General features: G+C 36.2%; 1 protein-coding gene across 1 annotated transcript; it reads right to left on the reverse strand.

Moving 5' to 3' along the window:
* Nucleotides 1-1,387: 1,387 nt before the first annotated feature.
* fap (fibroblast activation protein, alpha) lies at nucleotides 1,388-13,464 on the reverse strand. The gene is made up of 26 exons (XM_026947500.3): nucleotides 13,023-13,464; nucleotides 12,847-12,931; nucleotides 10,222-10,314; nucleotides 9,670-9,764; nucleotides 9,500-9,574; nucleotides 9,352-9,404; nucleotides 9,114-9,186; nucleotides 8,865-8,985; nucleotides 8,133-8,287; nucleotides 7,944-8,041; nucleotides 7,627-7,756; nucleotides 6,885-6,923; nucleotides 6,681-6,779; nucleotides 6,102-6,172; nucleotides 5,932-5,985; nucleotides 5,583-5,713; nucleotides 5,332-5,382; nucleotides 4,667-4,768; nucleotides 4,499-4,568; nucleotides 3,866-4,060; nucleotides 3,437-3,491; nucleotides 2,625-2,724; nucleotides 2,448-2,506; nucleotides 2,256-2,328; nucleotides 2,078-2,151; nucleotides 1,388-1,932 (listed from the first exon to the last, which is right to left on the reverse strand). The coding sequence occupies exons 1-26, from the start codon at nucleotides 13,023-13,025 to the stop codon at nucleotides 1,831-1,833; spliced, it is 2,256 nt and encodes a 751-aa protein (XP_026803301.3). The 5' UTR covers nucleotides 13,026-13,464; the 3' UTR covers nucleotides 1,388-1,830.
* Nucleotides 13,465-15,173: the final 1,709 nt, after the last annotated feature.

The following is a 15,173-nucleotide window of genomic DNA, read 5'->3' on the forward strand; positions in this document are numbered from 1 at the left end:
GACTGACTGGAAGAATTAAAGCATCGTCTTTTGGTTTTAAGCTTTGTAAATATTGGACACTGGTTGTCTCTATGAGCCATTTTATGGATCCAGCATTAGCCCATAGTATACCTTTGGGTTATCTGTGCCTGAAAAAATACATTTAATAGATATTTAACATTTTTGGAATATATTTTAAATATATTCCATATAAAATATATATATATATTTTAAATGAGCAGCTAATGCCTCTAAGTTCAGGATCTGGCATTTGAAAAGCTGTTCTATCATTGCTGTAATAGTTATAGTGCTGTTATAGTTATAGTGCTGTTACTCTTCATTCATTCATCTACAATTATCCTGGTCAGTGTCGCAGTGGTGCTGGAACCTGTACCGGGAACACTGAGCACGAGGCAGGGACCATTGAAAGACAGCATGCACACACACATTTGCACACTCTTTCACACATAGGGGCAGGTTAGTGTACCCAGTCCACCTACATGCATGTTTCTGGGGGGTCGATGAAGACCAAAAGAAACCCATGTGGACTTGAGAACGTGAACTCCACACAAACAGTAACTAGATCTCAACATCACACCTAATACATAGTATATAATTAAATAAAATGCTAATAAATTAGATAAATTTCATTAATATGGATAGGCTGAGACACAAGTGACAAGCATAAACCTATACATTTATTCAATATTCAATTTTTAATAAATATAGAAATTTAATATAATATTAAATTTCTATAAATATTCAGTAACTACAGAAATATACGGTTATAAAAATAAGGAAGGCAGGTTTTAAGCCACTGATGGATTCTGAGAGTTTAAGGAGTTAAATTAGTCATTAATATAAACCTAGATAGCTGATGACATTATTCTGTGCTTAATGAGAGACATAAGACAACTTATTCACACTAATGGTACTCGGGCCATTGCTACAGCCTGATTGCACTGTAAAATGAAAGGTTGACTATACTGCTAATGTGAATATATTCCCCCAAAAATACAATTATAATAAATGCCTAGCTGTTTTCCTGCCATAATACCCAGAGTAACTGATACAACTGTACAATGTTTTACAGTAGGGGCTATTTATTTGACAAAGATCTATACATACACACATACAGTAAATGGCAGTTCTGTGGGCTCGAGAAGAGATTGGCCAGACTGGTTTGAGCTGACAAGAAGGATATGGTAACTCAAATAATCAGAAGCAGAAAAGCATCTCAGAAAAAAACAACATGCTGAACCTTGAAGAGGATGGGATACAATGAGGAAGGTTACAGCAGGCACAAGTTCATCAAAACTGGACAGTTGAAGTTTGGAACAAGTTTGCCTGGTCTTTTTCCAATCTTCAAATGTCCATACTGGATACACACATAGAAAAACAGCCAGAATGCACCAGACATGTTTTTATTATTTATTTGAATATTTGCAGTCAAACACTGAGTTACACTTTGCTTTCCTATACCACAGATTTTTTTCAGGGAAGGTCATACATGAAGACATCAGGATACACATGGAATTCAGTGCAAGTGATCCTTCAAATAACATAGGCATCACAATCAGTGTCACATTTACTGTAGAGCCATAATATTTTATACATATTATTAAAAGACATGCAAACAGTAAACACAATTAACAGTCATGTTTTGCTTGATCAGCAAAGCAAAAAGCATAACAATAAAAAAAACGAGAAGAGTAAAATGAAGATTCAGCATACAAAACTGCAATCAAACAGTATCAAGTCTCAATTTGTTAACATTTCAACATAATTTATATACAAACGTGTTACACAATTTCATTTCAATACAAATTTCCTACAGTTAAGATGATTATCTTATTTCTTTTCAGAAAAGCACTTCTGAAGAAAGTGACTGAGGTGTGTGTAGAGGTGGTAGCGGGCCTTGCCAGACAGACCATGGTCTTTATCTGTGTACCACTGTAAGGACAAAAAAGGTAAGTCTCTATACAACGCCCACTCAGATATGTGTGATTCAAATATCTTTAGCATTTCAAACAAAGCTTATTTTTAATGTTCATGCCATCGGAAAAGCTGATCAGTCACACACCCTCCTACCACTCACCATTGCCTCAAAGTCTACTTGCTGCTCCACCAGGGCTTTGGAAATCTGAGCAGCTTGCTGAAAATGGACATTATCTAGAAGGAAAAGGGATTAGATGTGAGTGAACACTGGAGCTTTAAAAGTGCACATGGATGCTTTACTCTGTACATGGTTATTTGAGACAAACAGAAAGTAATACCATCCGCAGTGCCATGCACCAGCAGGTACTGCACTGATTTAAAATTCTTTGCTCTGGCAGTTACTGTGGAATTCTGCAAAGATAGAACAGGACAAAATAAATGGGAATAAAAGTATATTAGTCTGGTAATATCTGTATAAATCTTGAACAGATTTTTGAAATACAAATGATGTGAGAAATGTGAGCTCTTACATTGTAGCTGTCTGAATTCTCCTCAGGGCGATGCATATACCTCTCAGTATACACAGCATCTGAAACAAAACATCTTTCAGGGCTCAGCTAAAACTGACAACATTTTCAATACCTGCTCCACCATCGTATAATAACCACTGTTCTACAGTGATCCTTTTAAAAATCAACGAGACATACCATAATATTCCCACTTGGAAACAGGAGCCACAGCGATTCCACATTTGAACAGGCCACTCCCTGAGCCCAGAGCCATGGAGGTCACATAGCCACCATATGACTACAACAGAAAACAAAACTGGGCTAATGAAATAATATCAATCTCATTTTGCCAAAAAACAAAACAAAACAAAACAAAACATACAAACAAACAGAAGAACATTTGTCTATCAGTACATATTAACATATTACTAAAAGATGCACATAACGAAGATGTCACATTTCCCTTCCAGTATCATGACTTTATAATGCAGTCACTACTTTCAAATTTATTAAAATATCGGATATCTTGTGCATGTCTAGCAATTCTCAAAGAATCATTAGTTGAGTCAGGTTTCAGTTTTCTATGCAAAGCTTGGCTATGTTATCTTGCTAGATTGAACTAGTTATTTGACAAAGTTCAGTTAAGCAAGCAAAGCAACTCAGTCATTGCTGCAGTCTCACCTAAAATATAAGCATAAATGAGCCTAAAAGCACAAATTTGCATACAAATTGTAAAAAAAATTAAATGAATGAGATACTTTCAGCAGAAAACAAAAAAGTTCTCAGAATCTGCATCTTAAATTGATGGTTGAAAAGCTGCAAATCTGCCAAAATTAATGCATATCTTTGTAGTACACTTCCTTCTGGGTAGTGTGCACAGCTGCAGCAGTCTTTTCAGTAGTACACCATCTGTCAGCTATGTAAGTCTTTAATCTGTGTCTTTAATGTTTATGGCCAATACCTTCTTTTGTAGAATGTAAATAGTTAACATAGTTTATAAGAACACTTACCCATCCCCACATTCCTATTCGGTCTTTGTCTATAAAACCCATATCGATGAATTTCCTACAGAGAAAAAAAATAGATTTTCTCAGCTAAGCTCCATATGCAGGCTACAGAGGTACATAAAAAAACAAAATGGACCAAATGGATCAAAATGGACAGCCCTACTTAGCATATTTATATACTTATATATGTAACTTTATGCAACTTCTGAAATCAGTCAAGCTCGATTTAGTACACACATACACACAAACAAAAATAAAACCTACTTCACTCTGTATGAATCTGTCACACTCAACTTTTCCCCTCTTATGAATTATCCAAGATGCATGTGTTATGTAATATGCAGCTGTTTCACCACCTGCTGTATCCTGCTGTACTACAGTCACAGACAGGTTTAGCATTTAGCGTGTACACATTGTTCCTCTTCAGCTCACCTCACGGCTGAGATCTGATCTTCCACCTCATATGTGCCCAGCCGCTCGTAGATGGCGTGCATTATATCATCACCTTGGTAACCGCTTCCTCGTCCATCAAAGCTAGCAATGACAGCTTTCTCTGTGCTGCAGAGGTACGTGGCCCACTCCAGTCTGAATTTATAGTCCACATACTGACTCGCTGGACCTGCATACCTTTAATACACAACACTTCATCCATCAGTCTGATCTTTCTCAAGAATTTTCAAGGCCTATGTTTCATATTCCAATTCATAAACTGCATTTATTCATGCCATGATGGCTTTGATACTTGTTCCATGACACTTTGATGTTTCATGCAAGCAGGACATTAGAGATCTAGATTAAATTAGACATCAGCATTCACTTCAGCCAGTTTATCTTATTATATTCAAACAGGGCCAATTTTGATCATTCATTTAGGAGAAAGCAGTGTTGATGAAAGCCCATGACGCCAGACATTTGACACGTCACATCTAGCACATTTAATCACAGCACCTGTTCCTGAACTGCAAACATTGACATGGAAAAATAGCCTTTAGCTGATACTGTTGTTGCTAAACACATGGCAAGAGAACAAAACAATGGAGAGACAAATATGAATGCAGAACTTACACTTGAATCAGGAGAGGGTATTTTTTGGATGCATCAAAATCAGGAGGGTACATCATCTGGTACCATAAATCTGTTATAAATATATATTAAATAATAAAATAAAATATATTATTATTAACACATTGCACTTAATGTACTGTTTTGTCTGTGAATAAAATGTTCTCTTACCAAACCCTGATATTTTTAATGTGGCACGTTTTATTGTTGGCATTTGAAGCTCTGTCTTCAGAATTTGTTCCAGCTTTTTGTTGTCTTCAAGCACCCGGATTTCTAGAAGCATCAAGAAGCATCGCAACAACTCTCAGGGATTTATCTTTTATTTGGAAATTAATTTGATTTATACCACACTGCTGATGAATTCTCAAATCTGACTGCTTAGTAGGTGCTGGTTAATTTTTTTTATGACAGCGGTTCTGACAATGTTATTTAACAAATAAAACATATAATCATTGATATGATGAAGCTTTCTTTCAGGAGACATTTATTTAAAATTTATCGCAGGTTTCTTATTGCCAGCACTTTCTAACAGACAAATAAGGCTGTTGCATTTTCTCAGTAATGCCACAAGATGCATTTATTTGTTTTATTAACGTCAAGAGAGAGAAAAAGAGGCTGGTGAGGGAACTCTTTTTATAGCTGCTATAATATAAGTAATAATATGTTTCACAAGTGTTTCAGAACATGTAACTGTAAACTGTTAAAAGTAGTTAAAACACATAGTTCATTGATAAATAAAATTTTTTTCATCATTACGAAGAATAGAACACTCCAACGCAGTTATATAACAGCACACCCCATGGTATTTTTCCCCCTTAGTTAACTAACAACCTAACCTTTGCGAGATCCTCGATTTTCCATAAGTGTAAAAATAGGCAGTCCTGGTCCTAGAGAGAAAGGAGAGAAAATGAATGAACAACCTGTAGTTTATAAAATAGTATATCATTTTACTCCTCCATTTCTTCAACAGATTTAAGGTTGTGTGATTGAGTCTTGGCCAAAACACAGTCTAACATTATCTTATATTTATCTGAAGTACTTTAATACAACAGCAGGTGTGAGAGAGCAGGATGTGAGGTGCACTAACCATAGCAGTCCATGCGGAAGTAAGAGGCATTTTGGCTGAAATACCCTGAATTGTACTGACACCTGTCCTCATAGAGTGAGCATGTGAGGCATTCAGCAGCAGAGTGAATGTGACTTGCGCTGAAGGATATCCTGATGCCACAACAAACAGACATATGTCAATGCAACGAAGTGTCCTCGGAATTAACTACATAATAATTTCACAATGGATAAAAAAAATTTAACAATAAAAGCAATTACAAAATAACACTGCATTAAAATACCGAAATTGAGATGCTATCACATTATTACAGTATAAAACCTGTTATTTTCACAGTGGTATCTAGAAGCAGCAGCAAGTAATTACTCACTTATAAAGGTTTCTCTGGCCTGGTCTTCCCATATGCTCATTACTAACATAGTAGCTATGATGAAAAGCATAAATTAAAAAAAATAATGAAAGTAAATTAAATCACTGATAGACTTGTTCTCAAAACAAACAATCTATAATAAAATAATTATATAATTTTATAGCACTCACATGGCATCTTTGGTTAATTTTGATATATAGATTACTTCCCATTTGCCTGAGGTTACTGCTACTGCTTTGCCCTATACAAGAAAAAAAACATACAAACATTACCATGATGAATGTTATTAGATGCTCTCTATAACTTTCTTCTGCCTCACGCTTTACACATACACTCAGAGGTCTCAAAAAACCTTGTCCCAGTTCTTAATTGGACACAGTGTTACATAATGCTCTGGGAGATAACACTCATTAATGAGAATATAAATTTACAACTTCAAATTATACCATATGGTTAGGGCTCCTTCTCCTTATGCTTCAAAAAACTAAAAATTGCTTATTTCTTGGTACTGAAAGTAACTTATTTAACAAGATTACTCACTCTCTTGACCGGATATAATAATGCCACATATACCAATTAAAGGTGTCTGTAATTGAGTTTTACAGAGCTCAAGTATCAAATGGGAAGGTGTCCCTGCCTAATATTTCCATATGTAACTACATTTGTTTAGTACATCCTGTAAACACCAAATGATTTATATTAATATTGGAATTACTAATAGTGCATTATAATGATATCTGATCACTTACATCCTTCACATAGTGGATATGCTTGTAGCCCTTTGCATCACTCATCACCTTGTAGAAACTGCTGTTGTCTGCGGCAAAGTAAGGAGGCAAAGGGTTGTACTGAGAAACAGAGAGAGGCACCAAGAGTTGTTAAGTACATTGTCACTGACTGCTTGGAATTTATTGTTTGTTTTTTTAAAATGAAATTTAATAAAATGAACTCACCCGCCCAACCCAGCCAGTTCTGCTGTTTTGCTCATATTTCTGTAGGAACACATAGGTTTCAAAATACATGCATTTTACTGTACAGCAACAATAGCAGAGATTTAAAAAAAGGTTCTCTTTTAACCCCTTAAAATCTCAGCTTACTATACATTTGTTCATTTTGAAGCAATTATATAGTAATTATTATAAATTATTTAGTAAAACTAATAGGTAACATATGGAATTATGAGAGTGAAAAAGTTTGGATCTGCTGGCACAAACGGGGAGTTTAAGGGGTTACGGCCCATAACAGAGCCAGTGTTACTGGCACTGAAAATCTGGTAGAGAATTTTGAATGTGGACAATTTTGAATCTCACTGTATGCAGATGTTTTGGGCAGTTTCCACATTCGTAATGCTAACAAAACTTCATCTAAACAGTGACATATTCTGTTTATAGATTCTGAATTTCCTGATAGTAATGCTCACAAAAAAGCAATGGTTTGAATGTTACCACTGTATGTTAAACTAAGGTTGTAATCTACCACCACTGTTTCTTTAATTTTACTATACATAAGGAAGCACCCAGAGTTTGATTACATAACTACTGGACTTTCAAACATGCGTGGTTCTGATGTAAAAACAGACCAGTACCGTCCCTGTCTTGGTGGAAAAGAAGTATTAGTAAAGTCAGGTCTCTTTAAACAACTCTCTCTCTCTCTCTCTCTCTCTGTGGATAGAACCTTATAAGAGATGTAACAGACCGTATTTTCATTCCAGTTGGTCCCATCATAGTCATATATCTGAAGGAGAACCTTGTCTTGCCTGCGTGCTAGCCACTGCACAGCAATCCGCTCATCAGTTACCCATGTTACTGAACTCAGGTAGTGATCACTGAGGGAAAATACAAGTGCGTGCACACCCACACACACCCACACACACACACACACATACACGCACACGTGTACAAACAGCTAAAATTCACATGCAAACTCATCTGTCACTCATGTGACAAAAAAATAGTTATTGACTCATCTGCAGTTATTATGTGAGAGCAAAAATAGAAAATAATCTGCCGTACCCTGCCCCGAGGGATTTGGGCACCACCACCTCTGAACGAACCAATGCATTTGGAACATCAATTACAAACAGCTTTGCTTTTGGAATATTGGAGCCAGCCTTTAAAAAGAAACACATGCAATTACATGTGGACCACAAAATGAGTAAAGCATAAAAACATTACATACAGAATCGCTCTGCGTTTTCTTACCTTGGGGTAGGGGACAATCATGGTGGTAGGGTACTGCCCATTTCCGTACATAGAGTATTCAATGGCCTGCACCTCTGTGTCATTAATCTGTACATAGGCCAGGTACTTTGCAGTAGGAGACCACCACATTCCCTCATTTGACACAAACACCTCCTCTGGAGAGCATAAACAAAGAGCATATTGAAGTCTACTTGTACAACACAAGAGTTCTTTGGGTGAAAAAAATCACACTGAACATTATCTTGCTAAAATATTACTAGAGTTAAATGAATGAAATATGAAAAAACAGATAGATGGAGATATGTATGTATACAGGGATAGATGGATGGATGGTTGGATGGATAGATAGGTGAATGGACAGATGGAGAGATGCATGTATTAGTAGATGGGCGGACATGAACGGATGGATGGAGAAATGCATGTACACATGCATGGATGGATGGAACGATGTCTGGATGGATGGATGGATAGATGCACATATACTGTATGTAGTTAGATGAATGGACAGGTGAATGGACAGATAGATGGATGGATGGATGGACAGATATAGAGATGACTGGGTGGATGGATGTAAACTGGGTGGATGGTTGGTTGGATAGACTGATGGATGGAGAGGTGCATGTTAACATGGATGGATTGATGGATGGGTACAGGAAGAGATGCATGTAAACATAGATTGATGGATAGATGGATGGATGCTGAGATGCATGTATTCATGGATGGATGGCTGACCTTCATAAGACCAATCTGGTACTCCATTGAGTATCTGATTGACTTTTCCATCATTGGTGACTTGTATGGGCTCAGCAGTAGGATTTGGCTTGATGTAGATGTTATAATTCCAAACGTAGGCCTAAAGAAAAGACAATGGATTAAGAACAGTATTGCTAACATATCATCAGTGTAATACTAAAAATAAACTACATTGTCTGAGCAGTGGAATGAATGAATATGAATGTTGGAGTTGTGGTTTCATCTCACCATCACAGATCCCACGGGTGCCCACAGTAATAATTGGATGACTTCAGGGAGGTAAGTAGGTGTGATGAAAGCCCTGTACATGACACATTTACAACAACTGAAGCATACTGTATAATACATGGAGTGTATCCTTTTTCAATTAACAGTTATAAGCATCAGTAAAATCAAAAGCATTAACTGAAACTAAATAATCTATTTTACTAAACAAAAAAAAAACAAAAAAAGGAATTTGGCTTACTGAGTCTCCATATTATATAAAGAATATGAGGCTGTGAAGGAGTGTCTCCATTGCTGTCAAAACAATGTAATTTCAGCATTAAAATATAACTGAGTGCATTACCAACATACACTTGCATGATCGTAAGATGTTTGTAATATCTGATTACCTTTGAAAAGTTGCTCTCAAAACAGATATATTTCCTATCAGCGGACACAATGTAATCTGTTGCATCCACCTGGGCCTACAAAACAAACCATAACCTTAATTAAAAACATCTAACAATTAATAAATACTATGGAATGAACATCTAATGTGTGTCATGGAGAAGCATCTTACAAATGTTGAGTTGCTCAAATATAATGAGCTGGCCATGGTCTCTACATTATGCAGGTACACATTACCATCCTTGCTTTTGTGGAGATATTCATTGTCTGTCGGAAAGCAACATAAATGCAATATCATTGGTATAATATCTGACACAGAAAAGAGTGTGCCATAATACTGGCCTTAATCCATAATTCAAACTATTCCTTCTGCGTTATATTATATAGCCTTATAGATTCATAGACTTACAGATAATTATAAATTGTAATCAGATTAAAAATAAAACAATGATAATGATATGGTGGTACATCACATTACATATTGTAGAACTTTCATTGCACTGTGATGAATTTTACAGTTCATTAAATTCTTATGTACAAAACCTATGTATTTTGTAATGTCATAACTGTTAATGTTTTTCTCTGAAAAATGTGCAATGTGCAAAAGTTCAATATAATTATTGGAAAAGTTGACAAAAGACACTACATCCTATACATCAGATATAACTGTGTGGTAAGAAAATGATTTTGATAAACATATCAGTTATTAATTTGAGTATCTCACCTGAAATCCACCGTAAATTATAGGTTTGATACCTAATAGTGTCATTATAAAAGTCATCGAATGTGAAAGTCCTCCTTGAACCCGAATCGCTCCCTGAAGCAGGAAACAGAATAAATATCTTTTAAACAAGGAACAGGCAGGAACACTGATCTACCACACGGTGGCGCCACTTTGAAAGTTAACTGGCTGATAGTCATTGAATTGACTCCAGCACATCAGCAAAATCAATTTTAATTTAATTTTTAAAAAATTATATATATATATATATATATATATATGTACTGTACAATCTTGAGTTTATAAAAAAATTACTTTCAGAAATAACAACAACAACAACAACAACAACAACAATAATAATAATAATAATAATAATAATAATAATAATAATAATAATAATAACCTGCACAACAAGAATACAAGCCATGAAATTTCATGGAAAATATATATGAATTATACTTCCACTGATAAGATGGAAAGAGAATACCTACCATTGTTTTGAAATATATTGCGCTAACTGCTTTAAATAATAATAATAATAATAATAATAATAATAATAATAATAATAATAATAATTTAACCCTTGTATTTACAATTAAACAAGTGTAAAATTACACTGATAATTAAACAATAGTTTAGATTAAACAACAGTATTATGTAGAAATCTACAATGTAGCTCCAATTTTTGCCTACTCTAGCAATTTTTTTGAACACCATGGAATACAGCAAGACACTTGATAGAGTATAAAAGTTGGGTGGGCTCTAGGAACTCAGGACCATGTTTAGTTGAGGTATTAATTATATGTGTGCTATAAACAAACTGTCTTTAAAAAGGTCATGTTCAAGAAATGAGTATCCAACTGAAAGTGCTGGCATACAGCAAAATCTGCATATTGTATGCTCACACCTAGTGGTGAATGATCAGTATTAGGGAAACTCCTACAGTATGTGTGTCCTACAGAACATTTATATTGTGTTTATTCAACACTAAGAGTTGTTTCAAAACTCTTGATTTAACACCCAGCACAGGCAGTTACAGTGTAAGAGGTGACCTTATCATAGTGTCCTGCTGAACTAGTGTTCATTTCACACTGTAAGAGTTGAGTCCACACTGTGTGTATTGATTTAGCACTGTAAGAGTTGATTTAACACACTGTAAGAGTTGAGTCCACACTGTGTGTATTGATTTAGCACTGTAAGAGTTGATTTAACACACTGTAAGAGTTGTATAAACATTGAAGAGTTGTATATACACTGTGAGAGTTGATCATTGTAGAGTTGTATATAAACTCTAATAGCTGATCAATGTAGAATTGTTTACACACTGTAAGAGTTGATTGAACGTTGTAGTGATGGATACACACTGTAAGAGTTGATTTAACGTTGTGGAGATGGATACACACTGTAAGAGTTGATTTATCGTTGTAGAGTTGTATACACACTTTAAGAGTTGATCATTGGAGAGTTGTATATACACTGTAAGAGTTGATTTAACATTGTAGAGTTGTATATACACTGTAAGCGTTGTATACACACTGTAAGAGTTGATTTAACATTTTAGAGTGGTATCTACACTGTAAGAGTTGTATATACACTGTGAGAGTTGTATACACACTGTAAGAGCTGATTTAACATTGTAGAGTGGTATACACACTGTAAGAGTTGCATATACACTGTGAGTTGTATACACACTGTAAGAGCTGATTTAACATTGTAGAGTGGTATACACACTGTAAGAGTTGTATACACACTGTAAGAGCTGATTTAACATTGTAGAGTGGTATACACACTGTAAGAGCTGATTTAACATTGTAGAGTGGTATACGCACTGTAAGAGTTGTATATACACTGTAAGAGCTGTATATACACTGTAAGAGTTGTATATACACTGTAAGAGCTGTATATACACTGTAAGAGTTGTAGATACACTGTAAGAGTTGTATACACACTGTAAGAGTTGTATATACACTGTAAGAGTTGATTTAACATTGTAGAGTTGTATACACACTGTAAGAGTTGTATACACACTGTAAGAGTTGATTTAACATTGTAGAGTTGTATACACACTGTAAGAGTTGTATATACACTGTAAGAGCTGTATATACACTGTAAGAGTTGTATATACACTGTAAGAGCTGTATATACACTGTAAGAGTTGTATATACACTGTAAGAGTTGTATATACACTGTAAGAGTTGTAGATACACTGTAAGAGTTGTATACACACTGTAAGAGTTGTATATACACTGTAAGAGTTGATTTAACATTGTAGAGTTGTATACACACTGTAAGAGTTGTAGATACACTGTAAGAGTTGATTTAACATTGTAGAGTTGTATACACACTGTAAGAGTTGTATATACACTGTAAGAGTTGATTTAACATTGTAGAGTTGTATACACACTGTAAGAGCTGTATATACACTGTAAGAGTTGTATATACACTGTAAGAGTTGATTTAACATTGTAGAGTTGTATACACACTGTAAGAGTTGTATACACACTGTAAGAGTTGACTCAGCAATGTGAGAGTTGATTTAACACTGTAAAAGTGAAGAAATCACTGTCTTTAAGCTAAGACCAGGACAGGAGTGACACACACACACACACACACACACCCACTACTCACTGTTTACATAGATGGCCGTTGGCACCGCCACCAGCATGACGACTACAAGCGCGCCGACCAAACCTACACACACCTTACTGCAGCCCTGGAGGTACACAAGGCAGTTAATCACACAGCAAAACTTTCTCTCCACAGCCTTAAGTAAGAAGAAAAAACAAGTAGTTTCCTGAGCTGACCATGTTAGCACGGGAAGGTTCAGGCTCTCCGCTCCTGTGGCGTCCCGAGTGCGCTGACGTGGAGCACTTCTCTCTGGAGCTCAGGTTAGATAATAAGCATTGCGCTATCCCACACACTTCAGTCACAAACTTTCCGAGTTAAAAGCGTACTTCCTCCGATGAATCAGTGCATGACCTTATAGGATGCAGCAGTTAAAAGCTCCCGCTCCCATCAGCGCACAGACGCCAGCTGAGCGCAGAGTGAGCAAGCACAGCAACTTTCCACGGACGCAGAGGAGCTGCTCTCAGCAGCAGCACAAGTTTCCCTGCAGCCTGCTCAGTCCCTCCAGCTGAACCTACACTACAGCCGTCACACTCACTGAGGAGCACAGAAAGCACTGCGAGGTCATTCACAGCTGCACTTCATTCGATCTTTCCTTAATAAACTTTTGTCCATCATTTACAGTTAAACAGTTAACCCTCTACTGTCATTACAGTCATTAGCACCAGCATGTAATACTCTATTACTGTATACATGCATACACTCTTGAAAAAAAAAAAAAAAAAGCTTCAGAAGAGTTCCTTTTGAGTGAGATCACAGCAGATCCATTTTGGTTCTCAAACCTTTTACAGTGAGGGACACTTTAACTGTAAAAACAAAACAAAACAAAACAAACAAACAAACAAAAAGATTTATTTAGTACTAATTTATTTAACAACTTAAAAAAATGGGGAAAATAAAGTATCTGTACAGTATTTTTTGCCTATTTATTTTCCATCCATAGAACCAATTTCCTTTTGAGTGACATCACAGTAGAACCATTTTGGTTCTCAAACCTTTTACAGTGAGGGACCCTTTAACTGTATAAAAAAACTGATTTATTTAGTACTGATTTATTTAACAATGAAAAAAAAACTGGGGAAAATACAGTATCTGTACAGTATTTTTTGGCTATGTATTTTCCATCCATAGAACCAATTTTTATTAAAATTCATTAGATACGGGTGGTGATAGATAATGGTGCTGTATTGTTGTTGCTTACAGTTTGATCCTGAGCTCAGGCTACTACCTATATAGAGTTTTGCATGTTCTTACTGTGTGTGTGAGGGTTTCTTCCAGCTTCTTTTTTAGAAAATTAGAAAACCCAGAGACCCTCTGGCTATTCTTCACAGACTGCAGGGACTCCCAGGACACAATGATAACAGTGGCAATAATGAACCTTTCGGGCTATGATTCTTTATTCATTTTTTTTTCCTATACTTTTAAGAGTGCATACATACTTGAAGGCAGTGGTGGCTCAGTGGTTAAGGCTCTAGCTTAGTGATCAGAAGGTTGTGATTTCAAATTCCAGCACTGCCACTTTTCAGCCCTTGTGCAAGTCTCTTAACCCTCAGGAAATATTTGTATGGGTGATTGTATTGGTTTCTGTAAAAGTTCTTCTTGAGACTTTTTTTGATTGGAAGACCTTCTGTTGTAGGGTTCTTTTCTAAGAGTTGTATACACACTGTAAGAGTTGACTCCGCACTGTGAGAGTTGATTTAACACTGTAAAAGTGAAGAAATCACTGTCTTTAAGCTAGGACCAGGACAGGAGTGACACACACACACACACACACACACACCCACACCCACTGTTTACATAGATGGCCGTTGGCACCACCACCAGCATGACGACTACAAGCGCGCTGACCAAACCTACACACACCTTACTGCAGCCCTGGAGGTACACCAGGCAGTTAATCACACAGCAAAACTTTCTCTCCACAGCCTTAAGTAAGAAAAAACAAGTAGTTTCCTGAGCTGACCATGTTAGCACGGGAAGGTTCAGGCTCTCCGCTCCTGTGGCGTCCCGAGTGCGCTGACGTGGAGCACTTCTCTCTGGAGCTCAGGTTAGATAATAAGCATTGCGCTATCCCACACACTTCAGTCACTTCTGTCTTCACACAAACTTTCCGAGTTAAAAGCGTACTTCCTCCGATGAATCAGTGCATGACCTTATCCTTTCTAAAAGTATAATGCTATACATTGACATTTTATAAGGAGAAATTGTGCCTGGATATTTAATATAGGCTGCAACTTACATACGAAACATAAAAGTGGTAGTTAAAAACTGGTAGTCTAAATTTCTGATCACCAAGGGACTTGTTTTTATTTTTGTGCATTTCTAATTAC

This window comes from Pangasianodon hypophthalmus, chromosome 5, assembly GCF_027358585.1.
Source record: "Pangasianodon hypophthalmus isolate fPanHyp1 chromosome 5, fPanHyp1.pri, whole genome shotgun sequence".
Classification (NCBI taxonomy): Eukaryota; Metazoa; Chordata; class Actinopteri; order Siluriformes; family Pangasiidae; genus Pangasianodon; species Pangasianodon hypophthalmus.

Bases quoted from the DNA above. Each gene is read 5' to 3' on its own strand.
- fap (XM_026947500.3), bottom strand. The intron at 6,780-6,884 runs GTGAGTTCATTT...TCTGTTTCTCAG, and splicing joins GAACTGGCTGGGTTGGGCGG to TACAACCCTTTGCCTCCTTA. The intron at 3,492-3,865 runs GTGAGCTGAAGA...TTTTCTCTGTAG, and splicing joins GATCAGATCTCAGCCGTGAG to GAAATTCATCGATATGGGTT.